The sequence below is a fragment of the Salmo trutta genome, chromosome 2 (assembly GCF_901001165.1).
Source record: "Salmo trutta chromosome 2, fSalTru1.1, whole genome shotgun sequence".
NCBI lineage: Eukaryota > Metazoa > Chordata > Actinopteri > Salmoniformes > Salmonidae > Salmo > Salmo trutta.
In genome coordinates, this window is record NC_042958.1 from 25476560 (window position 1) to 25493053 (window position 16494).

Sequence of the window (16494 nt, forward strand, 5' to 3'; positions counted from 1 at the left end):
CATCCAGCCAGGACGGGTTGTGCAGGAGGTGCGTTCCAGACCTCCAGTGCCTACTCATGGCCCGGTGTATTCAGTTCCTGCTCCTCATACTAGCCCTGAGGTGCGTGTCTCTAGTCTGGCACCTCTAAAGACAGCACCACGCACCAGGCCTCCAGTGCATCAGCCCAGTCTAGTACATCCTGTGCTCGCTCCTCGCACTAGCCTTGGGGTGCGTGTCTCCAGTCTGGTACCTCCACTACCAGCTCCACGCACCAGGCCTCCAGTGCGTCAGCCCAGTCCAGCGCGTCCTGCTCCTGCTCCTCGCACTAGCCCTGTGGTGCGTGTTCCTAGTCTGGCGCCTCCTAAGCCAGCCCCACGCATCAGGCCTTCAGTGCGCAGTTCCCGTCTAGAGCTTCCAACGACAGTGCCTCTTCCAGAGTGTCCGGCGACAGTGCCTCGTCCAGAGTGTCCGGCGACAGTGCCTCGTCCAGAGTGTCCGGCGACAGTGCCTCATCCAGAGTGTCCGGCGACAGTGCCTCGTCCAGAGTGTCCGGCGACAGTGCCTCGTCCAGAGTGTCCGGCGACAGTGCCCCGTAGAGAGATGGCCCACAGTCCGGAACCGAGAGAGACGGCCCACAGTCCGGAACCGAGAGAGTCGCCCTACAGTCCGGAATCGGCGCAGCCAGAGTCGCCGTACAGTCCGGAATCGGCGCAGCCAGAGTCGCCCTACAGTCCGGAGCTCCCAGAGTCGCCCTTCAGCCCAGTTTTCACATGTGCTCTAATGTTTTCACTTGTGAAGTTTCATGTTATTAGATGTTGCTTTTACATGTTGACACGTTATCACATTAACTTCACATAAGATCACATGTGAAATCTATATGTTTTTTCAATAAGGGTTCATACTGATAAAAGAGAGAAGAGGTAAAGCTACAACACAGAGGTGACAGTCCAACATAGTGCCTGTCCAAAATATCACCAGTTTTTACAAAAACCTACAGCCAATATGAATATTACTGTACATATTCATCAAGGTTTTCTATGGCACTGACTATATTATCATAAAACGTTACAGTTACAGTTCATATGATTAATTCCTGGGCTCTGTGTGCCATACCAAACGCTTGATATGACATCAGGACTGGCACCACACACCCAGTCATTTGGGGGCAGAGCTGAAAATATCGCCTTTATTGTGCAGCTGTAATCGGAAAACTGACATGGAGGGCCCTCTAATGGGTGGCCATATTCTGTTTGTGTCTGGCACCTCATTCCTTATAAAGTACTCCATGACTCTGATCAAAGGTATGGCACTAAATAAGGAATAGGGTGCCATTTGGGATGCAGTCTACATTAATCCTGCTGCTTAGTCACTCTTAATTTTCCATGCAGATTAGCCTTCAATGACTGACTGACTCTTTTCTGTTGATTAGAAAATAAATACCTTACCCTGAGTTTGTTTTTAATAAATTAACATATGTTTTGGTCTATTGGGCAGTTCTCTTCTCTTCAGGGAAAGAAGAAGAAGCAAGCAGAAGTCAAGGCTCACCTAATGAAATTAGACCGACAGCCCAGCTCACAAGGAGGAAAAAAGAAAATGTCTGCCTTTGTGCTTTGGCTAATTATACCACAGGAATGTATTAAAGATTACTGTGGGATATGAAGGGGCAAATCTTTTACATGGCTGTCTCATTGTTCCCTCACAATCCCCTTCATTTCAGATATGGCAGCTGCCTCAGCCACCATTGTGAAATTACCCTGTCCCATTGTTCCAAAGCCTTGTTATCCACAAGACACATGAGTCTAGTTAGTGGCGCTTTGATAGAGGGGCCCAGTACCTCTCTAACATAGTGTTATCTGCAAGAGGGGGACTTACCAGTGGTGGATGGAATAAAGCAGCTCATTCCTCTCTCTCTCTCTAAGGAGACTAAGAAGACTGTGGACCATTAGTTGGGGTCGTGATTGTCTTATGTTACTCCACTTCCTTTATTTGGCTATGGCATATCAAAACAACACAGTAAGAAAACATCTCAATTTGATATTTGCAATTGAAGAGGAGTGGTAAGCTATATATACAGTGGAGGAAAAAAGTACCCAATTGTCATACTTGAGTAAAAGTAAAGATACCTTAACAGAAAATGACTAAAGTAAGAGTAACTCAGTAAAATACTACTTGAGTAAAAGTCTAAAAGTACTTGGTTTTAAATATACTTAAGTATCAAAAGTAAATGTAATTGCTAAAATATACTTAAGTATTAAAAGCAAAAGTATAAATCATTTCAAAATCATTTATATTAAGAAAACCAGAGAGCACAATTTTCTTGTTTTTTATTTATTTATGGATGGCCAGGGGCACATTCCAAAACTCAGACATCATTTACAAATGAAGCATTTGTGTTTAGTGAGTCTGCCAGATTAGAGGCAGTAGGGATGACCAGATTGTTCTCTTGATTGGTGCGTGAATTGGACCATTTCCTGTCCTGCTAAGCATTCAACATTTAATGAGTACATTTGGGTGTCAGGGAAAAGGTTTAGAGTAAAAAGTACATAATTTTTTTTAGGAATGTAGTGAAGTAAAAGTAAAAGTTGTCAAAAATATAAATAGTAAAATACAGATTCCAAAATACAAAACTACTTAAGTATTATTTTAAAGTAGTTTTACTTAAATACCTTATACCACTGTATATATTCAGTATTGTGACTTTTATTAGTATTTAGCATTGTTAGGCCTTTATACATACTTACATTCTCTGCAGTCTTATAATAAGAAAGCTGATGTAAAGATCCAAGGTATAGTGTATTGTTTTTGATCATGTCATTAATTGACAGTATGAAAGTATAAGAATTAAAAACCCTTTTTGATTTTGATAACCTTCCCTGAAAAATATAAATAATTATTTCTGCATTGCGATTTTAATTAAATGAAGACCCAAGAGTCTAATCATAAGTCTACACTTGTTTGTAAATATAGAAGTCTTATTAGACATATGGGAATTGCCCAGCAGGTCGTCTCTCTTGACACCACCTACAGGCCGGAGAGAGCTACCGTTACTGTGGTTACTGCGGTCACACTATTGCACACCGGATAATGCACCACTTACTCTTGACTTCACTCTAATGTGTCTGCTTGGTTCAACCTATGGGTTTCAATTTTATCGTGCGAGCTCTCTGTAGGAGTCCGTCTCCAAGACACCCTCTCCTGCTCCCAGACCCTCCAACCTCGGTGCCACCCTGGTGTGTTTAGAATGCAGTCTGAGTCAATGTGTTCCACCCCCTAAATATCAGGGCGGGATGTCGTCTTCGGGCGTTTGATGTGATTCATTTCAATATGAAGGCAATGGGGGTTAAATCTATTTTAATGAATAGCCAAACAACCTCCTAAGGTATTTGAAACGTTGACATATAGGAGTTCAGCTTGTTTAAATGATCATGTCAATCAATAACTCACATTTGTTTTATGTTCACAATATCCATATTATTCAAATTATGACACCGGGTCATTTCTGGCCAATAGCAAGATCCACTCACAGGACTGCGTGCGCGGGAGCCCAGGTCTCTCTATACACTCTAAGAAAAAAGGTTCGATATAAAACCTTAAAGGGTCCTTCGGCTGTCCCCATATCAGAACCCTTTGAGGAAACCTTTTGGTTGCAGGTAAAACCAATTTAGTAACCCAAAATGGTACTTGAAACCAAAAAGGTTTCTACCTGGAACCAAAAAGGGTTATCCTATTGGGACAGCACAATAACCCTTTTGGAATCCTTTTTTCTAAGAGTGTATCCGCTACCAAATATGTCCAGACCAGACTGCACCATTGATCAGGCACATGCTGGTCAATAATAACTGTCAATTTCAACACATTCAATGTGAGAATTCAAGAATACTGTTCATACGAGGTCCCAATAGCCTGTAAGAATGCAATTTGGGGCAATGGCTACTTATTACTAGATCATTACACAAGAAGTATCAATAACAGCCTTGAACGTATGAGTAAGATGAATGGCAGTTGTATTATCAGCGCTAATTTTGTGGGTGTGTTCAGATGTGTCCTAGTATCCAACGTGACTCAGTCTATTCTGTAGACTGCGATAAGACAGCCAGGCGGTTGAATCTACATCCCGATTGTTGAAGCAACCCCCTGGTAAATGGGCGTGTGACTGGCTGGCTGGGTCTCGAGACACCGGAGACTCCAAACGAAGCCTGTGTTCTCAACAGCGCTACAGTGGCTGAGCACACACGCAGGAGAGGTGCGTGACGCGCAGTACAGAGGGAGGAATAAGAAATGCTAAATTCGAGTCAGGCAGTCAATGCATTCAATCAATCAATGATCTATAGGATATTGACATTGACATTTCCTAACCTCGGGTGATATTTTGGACTGACTTTTACCGGTGCCGTGCTGCTCATTGTAAGCGCAAATCCCGTATCCCTCACTTGATACTAGTGAGAGCAGCGGATAGCTGGCTGTGTGTACGCTGAGTTGAGTCTCCGGGAAGGAATTGGCAGCGGTTGCGTGCCTTTGCGCGGAGCAGAGAGGTGCTGAGCTTCAGGGTTGCCCGGACCGGCCCCAGCGTACTACAGGCTACTCATTGACTGGGGAAATAATTGGGAATTGACTTCCTCTCTCGTCAGCGGTGGAGACCTGTCCTTTCCTGTGGTTGTTTTTGAGGTTAACGGATTTGGAAGGAGGTGCGGAGACTTTGACAGAGAAACAGAGAGGGCATACTGTCAGCCTGGCGAAAACGGCTTCGCTTCGATATTGGATACATATGGGATTGTGAGTGAGTCTACAAGACGCAGGTGATTGCAGTTTGTTTTCTTTAAGTGGCTTGAATTCAGAAGAGACAGAACAATTTTGCTAGATGAGGAACACTGAGCGAAGCGTGCTCTTAGCTTTCATTCACATGGTGTTAAAAAATACAGTGCATTGAAGTGGGCTACTATCCCGCTGAGCAGCATAGAACGCAGGGAACGGGCACGTTTTGTATTGCTTGAAATGTTGAATTACTCTGTAATTCATGTAAGGACTGTTAGGCGCCCTTGGATTCATGTCAGAGTAGTTGCACAGAGTATTTTATCCTGTGACTTGGTGAGCATAGCAGCTGGTCGAAAGTATTTCATATTGAATGTAATTCCTCTTTTTGTGCAGTGCCATAAGGACAGAGAGTCTAAAAAGCCAAATTGCTTGATGCTTTGCACTGCCATTGATTTCCCCTAAATCTCAATGTGACGTTTTAATAAATGCCTTATCGTGATTCGTGCTTTTAACTGCTTTTACAATTAGGACATCTACATAGCCCATTGATGCGTAAAAATAGATATATGGTCAAAATCTATTCATATTGCAAATCGATATCTCTTCTTTAGAATGATAATTCGATATTGAATGCCAAATAGCATTTGAAAGAGTATTTTCTCTCCTAGGGAGCTCCCTTGAATTCAGAATTAGCGGAGCGTCTTTGAGAGAGGTCGTTTGGCACACACAAATACACGTTTTGGAGGCAGTAGTGGTCTATGTTATTGTCCTCCAGTTGAGCTGTTTGTTAGCGTAGTTTAGTGACACCCAGTAGCCAGTGACCGTGTGACAGTCCATCTCCAACAGGGGAGGGATAGTGAAAGAGAGCTAGCGCCCGTGTGCGCTGTCACTTTCACGTCTGACTGGAAGTCTGCAAGTGAGACGGAGTCTCGGGAAAAGAACCCAGACCTCAGCTTTTAAAGAGAGAGGGGCGTCCATAGGTTGGGCTATGCATATTTGTAATCAAACCAATCAGAGACCTCTGAGATTTAGGCTCGATCAACCAGGCTGAAGCAGGCAGCACAGCCGCTCAAAAGAAGAAAAGCGGTCGCAATTTAGGGCTTGTATCCATCGTTTTAAGCCTCTATTATGGCAATGACTTTCGCCAGATGTTAGTATTACTAGTTCGTGTCTTGTCAGATTTGAGAATCAGCAGAGCGCGAAGGGGAACAACGTGAGCTTGATTTGCTAATGTGCCCACTTTTGAAACGAATATCACCACCACTGCTGCTTACTCTCAATATTTCTTTCCATTTAGCGCCGACGGATTACCTCGTGCCTGGTCATCGTTTCCAAGGAGTTGAAACGGGAGTGGTGCTGGTGCCGGGGATTTCTACTTATTCTTTTACTCGCTCCGACTACTTGTGTGGAGGAAATGGCAACGCCAGTGTTTGAGAGAGGACCCCAACTGGAAGAGAGAGGAAACCGGACCTGAATGACAGGATACAGCAGCCGACCTGAGACATATCCAGACACATTTCAACTGCTTTAGTCAAGACACTTCTGCTTTATTTGTTTTCTTTCGGCCCAAGCTTGAAAATAAGGAAGAATAACAGGACCTGAAAAACCTTGGGAGGAGTTTTATTTCGTTTTTCCTCATTTTATTTTGTTTCTAACAAAACAAGGATGCATTGTGGATTAGTGCTGTTCCTCTTAATGGGAATCTTCTTAGTCGCTGAGGCTTTCAAAAATGGTAAGTGACATCTGATATTCCCTCGGCTGTGCTGGGCTAGACTATTTCTCCTGATGTTTTTAAGGATTAACCGTCTCTAAACCTGATGTTTTTCTGACTCGTTACGCGTTCACCTGCCTGTCTTCCCTGCGGGTTAGTGCTGCCATTGTCACAGATCAACTACTGTAGTGTGGTGCTTCTATTTTTCAGATGTTATAAAACGTTTGGGCACAGTAGCCTAGTGCTAGGGTACTTCCCGCTTTCTTTGCTGTAGCAAATACATGTAGGCGGCACTTTATTGCTTCGTTTCCACTATGACCAAACTTATTTACGATAGAATGAATAGAGAGACATAAGAAAGAATGAACCGCCATATTTCAAATTCTCTTGAATATTGCATTGCATCCTATTCAAAACACATTTTCAAGTACTTTACATGGCAGATGGTAGCTATAATACAAAAGCATAACTGCGCACACATAAATGAAGATAAACTGAGAGGCTAATTTGGACTACTTGAAGTGGCTTGTCTCTAGACACGAGAAAGGGCTCGTTATTCTCCGGCGCTTGTAAAAATGGTCTGTATGAAAAGGGAAACAAGTTTTATAAGGATCTGCGTGAATCTAACAAACATTACGAGCATCATTCGTTAATATAGATTACTCAGCAAACGAAAAATAGATGGCATAGATATTTGGTTTTACGTTATCATGAATACATAGGCTACCCCAAAAACAAATAAATTATGCTCCTCACAGATAATCTGTGAAAAAACTAGAGTCTATCATTTTTTTTTATTGTTTGGCGTTATTGCCATATGACACATTGTCTACAAGTCGCATGGCACCATATGTGCCATTCCCATGGAGGCTCAGCCATACCCCGGCACAGCCACAGCGTAGAAGCAGCTCCCCGTCCACTCTCGGTCTACAAATAAATCCATTACTCCCTGCCGGGGCTAATGGGCCTTGGTCATTAGGAGTTGTTCTAGATAAGAGCTGTTTGTGACATTTCACACAATTTTTTACTAGCCTATTTTTATTTTTTAAAATAAATGTTTACTTTAATTGACAAGCGATTAACATCAACGGTTTTGTCCCAACATAAACCACTACAATTAACAGCAGCCTATAGGCGAAACTTTTCCTAATGTTTGTGAACAATTGTGTTGTATACCATCCTTATATATATATATATGTCAGTCAAATAAAATGTGTACCATACTGTGTTTATCTGAGCAAATTAATACAATGTAAAGTAAATATAACACATTTATCAAAATGTGGGAGAAATTCATCATCTTTAGCCCATTGACTGTCAGAAATGATTGACTTTACCCGTGTGTCTTCACGCATGTAGACCTATCCAAAGTAGCTAAAACGCATATTCAATTTGTTTGGTGTCTAGTTTAGACATATTTAGACACTGTGGGTATATGTTGATATGGATAGCTTATGATTTATCAGCCTAAATATATGTTTATAAAAATGATTCAAACAATCATGTTCGACTCCAGTTAGATTTTGAAAACACGCCTATATACTCTCTATCGTCATCGGGACAATATTTGGACTAAAAACACACTTTTTATGCATTGAATTCTAGCCAACATTATTGATTCATTTGAATCCCTGTACTGTATCTGTGTCACTTTGGGCTGTTGTGCTGACTGTATTTTCTCTTTCTTTCTTGCAGACAAGTGTGGGGACAACATCAGAATAACGAATGCGAATTACCTCACCTCGCCTGGCTATCCGACATCATATTTGCCATCTCAGAAATGCGTTTGGGTGATAACAGCGCCTGGACCTCACCAAAGAATTCTAATCAACTTTAACCCGCATTTTGATCTCGAGGACAGGGAGTGCAAGTAAGTTGACTTGGCTGCCCTCTACTCCGTTCATGCATATTGTACATGAAAGTCCGCCATCTAGTGGCTATGGAATTATTGCGAGCGCAGCGCAGCGCTGCCTGCATGTGTGAGGCATGAGTGTTTCAACAGAAAGACTTGCTTCAGAGTTTATTTTCTTGTCATTGTCTGAGAAAGATTTTACTCAAAGGACTTCATATTTTTCAGATTCTCATGGGTCTTTCCATTGAGGAAGTAAGCCCATTTAGTCTAAACTTTTACATTTTACATTTCTCTTCCTCTTCTCATCGAACATAGCCCATTAGAAGGGGAACTGACCCATCTTGCTGGGTCAGTAACAATTCCCTGTTTGACTTTTAAGCTTTAAGGTGTTATGCCAATCTAGGTCAAATGGTTAACCTGTTGTCGGAGAGGTCTAAGCCGGGCAGCAAGGCTATGAAACCAAAGCTCCACAGTAATGTGATGAGCTTGCTGCCTCCCTGTGTCAGTGGTGCCCTGAGGCGAAGCAATATCTCAGCCTGGGCTGGCTGGCTGCCTATCCCTCTGTCTCTGCCTGCGCCCCAAACCCTGCCCTGTTCCCGGTTCCCTGTGTGTGTTCCCTCTGTGCCTTTGTTTACGCTGGAGGGGCAGCTAGAGAACACAGAGTGAACAGGGATGGATACTGTATCCCCACTACGCACTACGTCCAAGCTCTCTCTCTCGTTCTCTCTCACCGCTATGCCGTTTGTGTTTTCGCTGAATACCATATAGGCCCGTAGATTGTACTGTTTTAATAGGATCTCTGCCCACTGGGCACAGACGTCAGTTTAACAACTAGTTTTGGTCTACACTTGATTGAGTTCTCAACTAATGTGGATTCAAAGTGAACTCAACAATAATATGAACCATGTCATTGCATTTAGGTGAAAAGTTTTGGGGGGAAAAAGACACTGTGGGTTATACCGCTTTACTGCTTCTATAAAGGGCCATTCTGTGATTTACTGCTTCTATAAAGGGCCATTTTGTGATTTACTGCCTGGTTGACCACTGCCGTCTTCCAGAGGAGGATCCTGGTGGTCCTGACTTTTCCTAGCTCAGATTTAATCACCCAGGGACTGTTAAAATGTCTCCAGGCACAAGGTTACTGTGTGTGTGTGTGTGTGTGTGTGTGTGTGTGTGTGTGTGTGTGTGTGTGTGTGTGTGTGTGTGTGTGTGTGTGTGTGTGTGTGTGTGTGTGTGGACATATAGAAAGAGGAAACAATACTTTTGTTAATGGAATTAACCAGGAAAGACTTTCCTGTGTTTAAACACACACACACAAAAAACAAGGAATTCAGCCTAAAGGCACAAAATGCAATATGGCTTCCCTTTTTTCAGTTGAAAATAAATGTCCTCGGTGAACTTTAAGTTCGTTCATTTCCGTGTTGTTTACAAATGATTTCTAACGTTTCCGTCCACATCCATTGAAGTGTTCTGTTTTCCACGTTGGGGCTGACCTGCCATGCAGTTAATTGCTTGTCCCTCCGTACATTTGTTAGTTGCGTATAAAGAGCATGTTATTTTCCTTGTTCCAACCTTTGCCAAACGTCCTTATTATGTTTGGAGCAGAGCCAAGGTTTACAGTGTTTTTACTGTGTAATGCTGCCCGTGGAGTGGTCACGGGTTATAAACCACAGTGCTAGAGGGAAGCACACTAACAACAACTAACCTGCAGAGACATCTTTGAAACTTAATCAAGTCACTAGTGATTCATGTGGTTCATGCAGTTTATGCTTCCCAAATGGCACCTTATTCCCTATTTAGTGCACTACTTTTGGCCAGAGCCCATAGGGTTTCCCATAAGGCTCTGGCCAAAAGTGGTGCACTCTAGGGAATAGGGTGCCATCTGGGACGCAGAAATATACAGTGGAGAAACAGGGTCAGCTTGACCTCAAGGCTCTTCTACTTGAACCACTTCTCCTCTACCCTGTTTGGTCTGGTAACGTTTCATAGTTCACGTTTTAATCGAGCGGTTTTCATGGGATTTTAGTTCCACTAGTTTCCCCTTACATGTTCACTTTAGACTGGATCGGGAAGATGGCCAGTGACATTGGCTGAGTCCCAAATAGCAACCTATCCCCTACATAGTACACTACTTTGGGCAGGCGTACTGCACTATATAGGGAATAGGCTGGCGTTTAAGATGCAGTCATTAAATTAGGCACTCTCATTTTTCTTGGCCCTGGGTCTCAACTCAAGTAGCCTAATGGTGCTTAGTAAAGTGAAGGCCACTCGTTGTGTTAATAGCTAGAGGGACATGTCATAATGTAGATAAGTCAATTAGGGCATGGGAGGGAGAGATACTGTATGTGCTTCATGGCCATGGTGTCTTGGTGTTGCTAGATAGCGGTTCGGTTGGTGTGATTTGTACACCAGCAGTAATCAGACTTCCATGGGCCATCCAGTCGCAGTTCAACTCAGACAAACACCCCTTGCATAATGGAAACTGATGAAGGCAAGTCCCAGAATGGAAGCCTTGCCTTGCTTATCTGATGGACCAGTGCGTAGGGGGTAAGCAGGCAGCTACAATGCAAGCCTCAGTGCGCTCCCCTGCAATTTAATTATTGGTCCAAATGGAACACACATGCTCCACATGTGCTCCTACACTGCCGTTATCAGCCAACCAAACAAAAACCAAACAAAAGGCTGAGTCTACCTCTGTTGTTACACGTGTGACTGGCTGACGGGTTTGTTTGAAAGGTTAGGTCTGCGTTCCAAATGGCGCCCTATTCCCTTTATAGTGCACTACTTTTGACCAGAGCCCTACGGGCCCTGTGTTCTCCACTATATAGGGAATAGGGTTCTATTTGGGACTCAGACTCAGTCTACAACTCGTATCCTGAGAGAGTGGAGAGTTGGAGGAAAACTGTTCGCCAGTAGATAAGGACTAAGTGGCCATTGACATGTGAATGTGGTAAATGTTTACCTTTCCATGCAGTGTTGTATAGACTCTCATGCTGTGTTTTTGGGTTACGCCACCGTTGTAGCTCTCACAAGCCAAATGAAGTTTGAGGTAAAAGCATGGTCCGTCAAGACAAATATTTGGACTCATTTTGCTCTGAAGTTAACTTCAGACTTAGAAAACCTTGACTAAAAAACCATGCAGAGTGATGCTGTTGCTTTCTATGAAAGCTGCTTGGTTGGAATCAACATTCCACCAATATGATATGCTTTTGACAGCACAATGAATCGTTGATGTTCTTGGATCCTCTGGCCAAACAAAAAATCGGACCAATCTTTTCTATGCCTACATAATGTGAAATCCCCTCATAGCTATGGTGAAGACTGCTGAAGAGTAGAGTTGCATTTTGACGGAAAGAGGGGTTAAAATTGAGCGATGGGGTAAGAAGAGGAGAGGTTGCTTTCTATATGAAAATGTCTCTCTGTTCTCTTTTCTATGTTTTAGAAAAAAGATAGGTTCAAATGGAGAGATGAAAAGAGAGATGATTCCTTCTATATGCGAGTGAGTCTCCTTATTCCTTCCTCCCTCCCTCTTCTTTCCGCCTGTCCTGTGTTTGCTGGACCTCAGAGAACAGTGAATTCCTGTGTGACAGCCCATGCAGTCCTGAGATGGCGAGGAGACATGGAGGGTGGGGGGAAATATTCGGGGAATGCCTTCTGAAGAAGGCCCTTTGTGGTGGGAGAGGAGAGAGGAGAGAGGGAGAAAGTCAGTCAGTCAGTGAGTGAAAGCTTCAGCTCGTCTAACACACAATGCCTCAGAAGTAAAATCCCCACTAGCTGAACTCCCCACTAACTGAGCACCACTAACTGAGCTCCCCACTAGCTGAGCTCCCTACTAGCTGAGCTCCCAACTAGCTGAGCTCCCCACTAGCTGATCTCCCCACTAGCTGATCTCCCCACTAACTGAGCTCTCCACTAACTGAACTCCCCACTAACTGAGCTCCCCACTAGATGAGCTCCCCACTAGATGAGCTCCCCACTCCGTCCCCTAGCCCCCCCCCCCCCTCCATCTCCCCTGCTACTGACTGTGACTGCCCGTAACTCAAGGCTTGAAAAAGCAGCCTTTTCTTCTCTCTAATTATGACCCCCTCCCCTCTCCTGTCGAGTGGCCCCCTCAGAGAGCCACATACCCTGCTGGGAAGACAAACACTCTTCGCTGTGGTCTGAGACAATACACATCCTGCCTGCCTGCCCTCTGCCCTCCACTCTCCGCCTGCCCTGCCGGGCATTCCTCCTGGCTAGCCCTGCTGGACTACAGGCTTGCAACCCAAATGGCACCCTATTCCCTGTATAGTGCCCCATAGGGCTCTGGTCAAAAGTAGTGCACTATGTAGGGAAAAAGGTGCCATTTGGGACACAGACCGAGACTACAGACATGAGTTACAGCAGGGAAAAGCAGGGGAAAGTGTACTCAGCCCCCTACTGGTTCTGGAGAGTTCTGTTTCATGCAGGTCTTTTTGTTCGGCACGAATCCTAAGACCCTGACTGACTCATAGGTTCATAACACAACACTTCATGTTTAACAATGAAGACCACCTGTTCCTCTCAGAGTAGACGAGGGGTACTGTGAAGAAGGAGGGGGTTTGTGCATGGGACTCACTGCTGTGACTGCTTCCCCGGTACTGCCACACAAGCCTGCCTGGGTCTGAAGCTCCCTGCTGGGGTTGGGATATCAGTGGGCCCTCTCTCCTCTGTGGAGAGGCTCCATCTCTGTGTGGAAGTGCCCCATAACTCTCCCCAGATATCCCCTGAATAAAGTGCGCTGACTCTCCCACTCACTTCCCCTCTCACTCCCTGGATGCATCCCATATGCCACCCTATTCCCTATATAGTGCACTTAGTTTGACCAGAGCCCTATAAGCCCAATAGGGCACTATAAAAGGAATAGGGTGCCATTTGGGACGTAGACCCTCTCTCACGCTCGTCCGCTGCACAAGCAAATATGAAGGTGGTGAGTGGGCTGCGTGATCGTCCATCAGCCTCCGTTGTCATGGAGGAAAATAAATAAGGCAGGAATGTAACGAGGCTTTTTTTATTCTCTGTCGGCACGTTCAGGTCTTTTAAAACAGGCAGGCAGGCTGTGACCTCCTAGGGCCAGGGGAAGAGATTTGGGCTGACATGAATTGTTGGAGATACTTATAGCCTGACTAACAGACAGGATTTCTAGTTGTTTATGGGTCTCTTTTGAGTGAGTATGTGTCAGTGAAGCAGTTACGCTGTACAACATCAAAGCAGAGTTGAGGTAACAGAGGCAGATCTGCTCAACGAGACAAAATGCAGAGAGCAGCAGCACTGTGTATTTTAACTACAGACTAGGACAATATCGGATGAAATGATGCACCTGGTCATTTTGCCTAAGGTCCGGCTCCAGAGTTGTACAGTAGGAAGTACATTGTTTCTCAAATTACATTACAGCAGCACCACTGATAGCAGTTTGCTTCAAGGTGAGTTGTTGCTCTGAATTATCACAAATCGTAACTTGTCATAACAGAAAAGAGGACACAGGTTTTTTCAGAAAGCCCTGTTCTGGTACATTCAAAGCATACAGAAAGACTTCTAGCCAGTCCGGTGACCCATTAAGACTAGTGTAATTAGCATTTCCCAGCAGATGAAAGCCCTGTCTAAACTATCTCTCTGAGGTCATGTTTAAAAGAGAGGTTCACCTCTGTCATAAGATAGAGGACAAAAGGCTGAAAAGAGAGTGGTGTAGGAATCCTCTTGACTCTCTCTCTCTCTCTCTTATGTTACTCAAAGGGTTAATGGTGGCAAAAGTCCTTTGGCTAATGAGCAGGATTTAAGTGTGTGTGTGTGTGTGTGTGTGTGTGTGTGTGTGTGTGTGTGTGTGTCTTTCCCTGGCTGGGGCTAGACTAGAGGAGATGGGTTTTCCGGTAGTGAAGTGTTCACCTTGGCCAGTGTTGGAAGGGCAGCCTGATTGAAAAGCTTTCTTGCCGTGACATCTGCCATCCTCCCTGCTGCTCTGTCACTACTTTGATTCATGCGCGCCCAGCTCACGCACACCACGACCGGGAGGCGAGCCACTCTTCTACCCCGCAGGAGGGGACTCCACTTCAGAGGAGGAGGAGAAGGAAGAGGAGGGGAAGATGAAACAGGAGGGGACTCCACTTCAGAGGAGGAGGAGAAGGAAGAGGAGGGGAAGATGAAACAGGAGGGGACTCCACTTCAGAGGAGGAGGAGAAGGAAGAGGAGGGGAAGATGAAACAGGAGGGGACTCCACTTCAGAGGAGGAGGAGAAGGAAGAGGAGGGGAAGATGAAACAGGAGGGGACTCCACTTCAGAGGAGGAGGAGAAGGAAGAGGAGGGGAAGATGAAACAGGAGGGGACTCCACTTCAGAGGAGGAGGAGAAGGAAGAGGAGGGGAAGATGAAACAGGAGGGGACTCCACTTCAGAGGAGGAGGAGAAGGAAGAGGAGGGGAAGAAGAAAGGAAGGATAGAAGAATATGGGGACTCAGTCGTAAATCAGAAAAAAGCAGAATTGCAGACCTATAACTCTGCTACGCAACGATATAAAGATATCATGTTTCAGGTTTATTTAATCATCCATGTTCACTGAGAATGGATGATTTAGTATGTGAGTTTTGTTTGGTTGCGGCCTGTTTAGTGTTTTCCCTCCAGAGCCATACAAGCATCCCTATATGGATTTTTAGTGAAGGAAGTCACAGCCCACACAGCTGAGGGATTTCTTGTAGTATGCCTTGCTTTTTATCCAAAACAGACTCCCAGGAAAATAGCTTTATGGACAAGTACATGGTTGCATCCCAAATGGCACCATACTCCCTACAAAGTGTGCTGTTCCCTGCATAGTCTGTATGGGTCCTGGTCACAAGTAGTGCACTATGCAGGGAATAGGGTACCATTGGGATTCAGCCCATGATTAAAGAACTGCATTGTCTCTATCTGGACACAGATCTATGGACTGTAAGAAATTCATACCATTTTTAATTCCAGAGAAAGACGAAAGCATTAAACACGCAGGTCGTAATTCAATTAGTGTGCTGTTTCCAAAGACATTGACAATATGAGCATGCAGTCTCAACTCGCTTTTTAGATAAGCATAATGTGATTAGCAACAGGTTTTTCCTTAGCTCTCCTCCTCCTCCACTTCTCTCTCTGTTTCCATGTAAGAGAGGCTGTTTTATACATGGAGTTTTTCTGGTTGCGCTCAAAACAACAAAAGGGGAAAATAAACAAGGGGTAATTATGAGATGGCTGTAGGAGGAGGGGGGGGGGTAGGTTGAAAACAGCACCTCACAATGCTTCTCTTCTCCTCCACCCTCCACCCTCCCTGTCCCTATAGGAAAGAGTCCATGGAATCCTGTTTTAATTGATGAGGCCTATTGGAGGTTGTGGAGGCCTGTTGATGTGTCCGGTTGGGGCTGTAGTCAGTGGTGTTAATACATCATGTCTGGGCATGTTAGCCCTGTTTGGTTTAGTGCCGTAGCCCTGAACGGCCCTCAGGGTTTGATTGATGTGCCCTTGTTTCTCAGGTCCTCCCAGGCCTGGGGGGGGGGGGGGGGGGGGGGGGGCGAGTTGGGCCCATGTCGGACCAATATGAATGCACCTTCAGAGACTGGGGGCTCTTCTGGCTTCCAGCATCACCCAGGAGAGGCTTTGAAGGCCAAGTGGGTTTTGTTTTGCAGTAGGTAGGAAAGTCCTATTTCAGGCTGGCTGGATCCCAACCGTCCTCGGTCCATAGTTCGCCGTCCGGCTCTGTGATTATACACACCGTGGAGTGGTTTTCCAACCTGTTCGTCGATAGCTGGTGTGGTGTTTCCCGGGCCCTCACTCCACAGCTCTCTGGAGGTTGACAAGGGTGTGTGTGTTTGTGCATGCCTGCGTCTATGTTTGTGTGTGGGCTGACTGCAAGCGGGAGGCAGCGGCAGCAGGAAATCAGGCAGTGATGGATGTCTCTGGACCCCGCTAATCTCTGATTGAGTTAAAGCTACTCCACAAACCCTCACTTTGTTGGCTTTCCCACTTGATCTCTTCTCTGTAAATCAACAAAGCTACCGCCTTTTCCTCACATCATAATTATATTACCTAAATAGCCTCAATAGACACATGGATGGTACATTTTGTCCTTCTGCACCACTATATAGTACCCTTTTAAGATTTAATTGTTTCACAGTGGGGTGCTAGTGGCCTCCCTGTTACAATACCTTACCCTGATGCCACCCCCTACC

The 16494-nt window shown here is 44.9% G+C and overlaps 1 protein-coding gene across 1 annotated transcript in view; it reads left to right on the plus strand.

Annotated features, from left to right (window-relative positions):
* Positions 1-5456: 5456 nt before the first annotated feature.
* The window catches only part of LOC115153731 (neuropilin-1a-like), a 98482-nt gene continuing 87444 nt past the window's right edge, over positions 5457-16494 (plus strand). The window contains 2 exon segments of the mRNA XM_029699323.1: positions 5457-6464; positions 8139-8313. Of these exon segments, the coding sequence (XP_029555183.1) occupies positions 6398-6464; positions 8139-8313 (242 nt within the window). The 5' untranslated portion in view covers positions 5457-6397.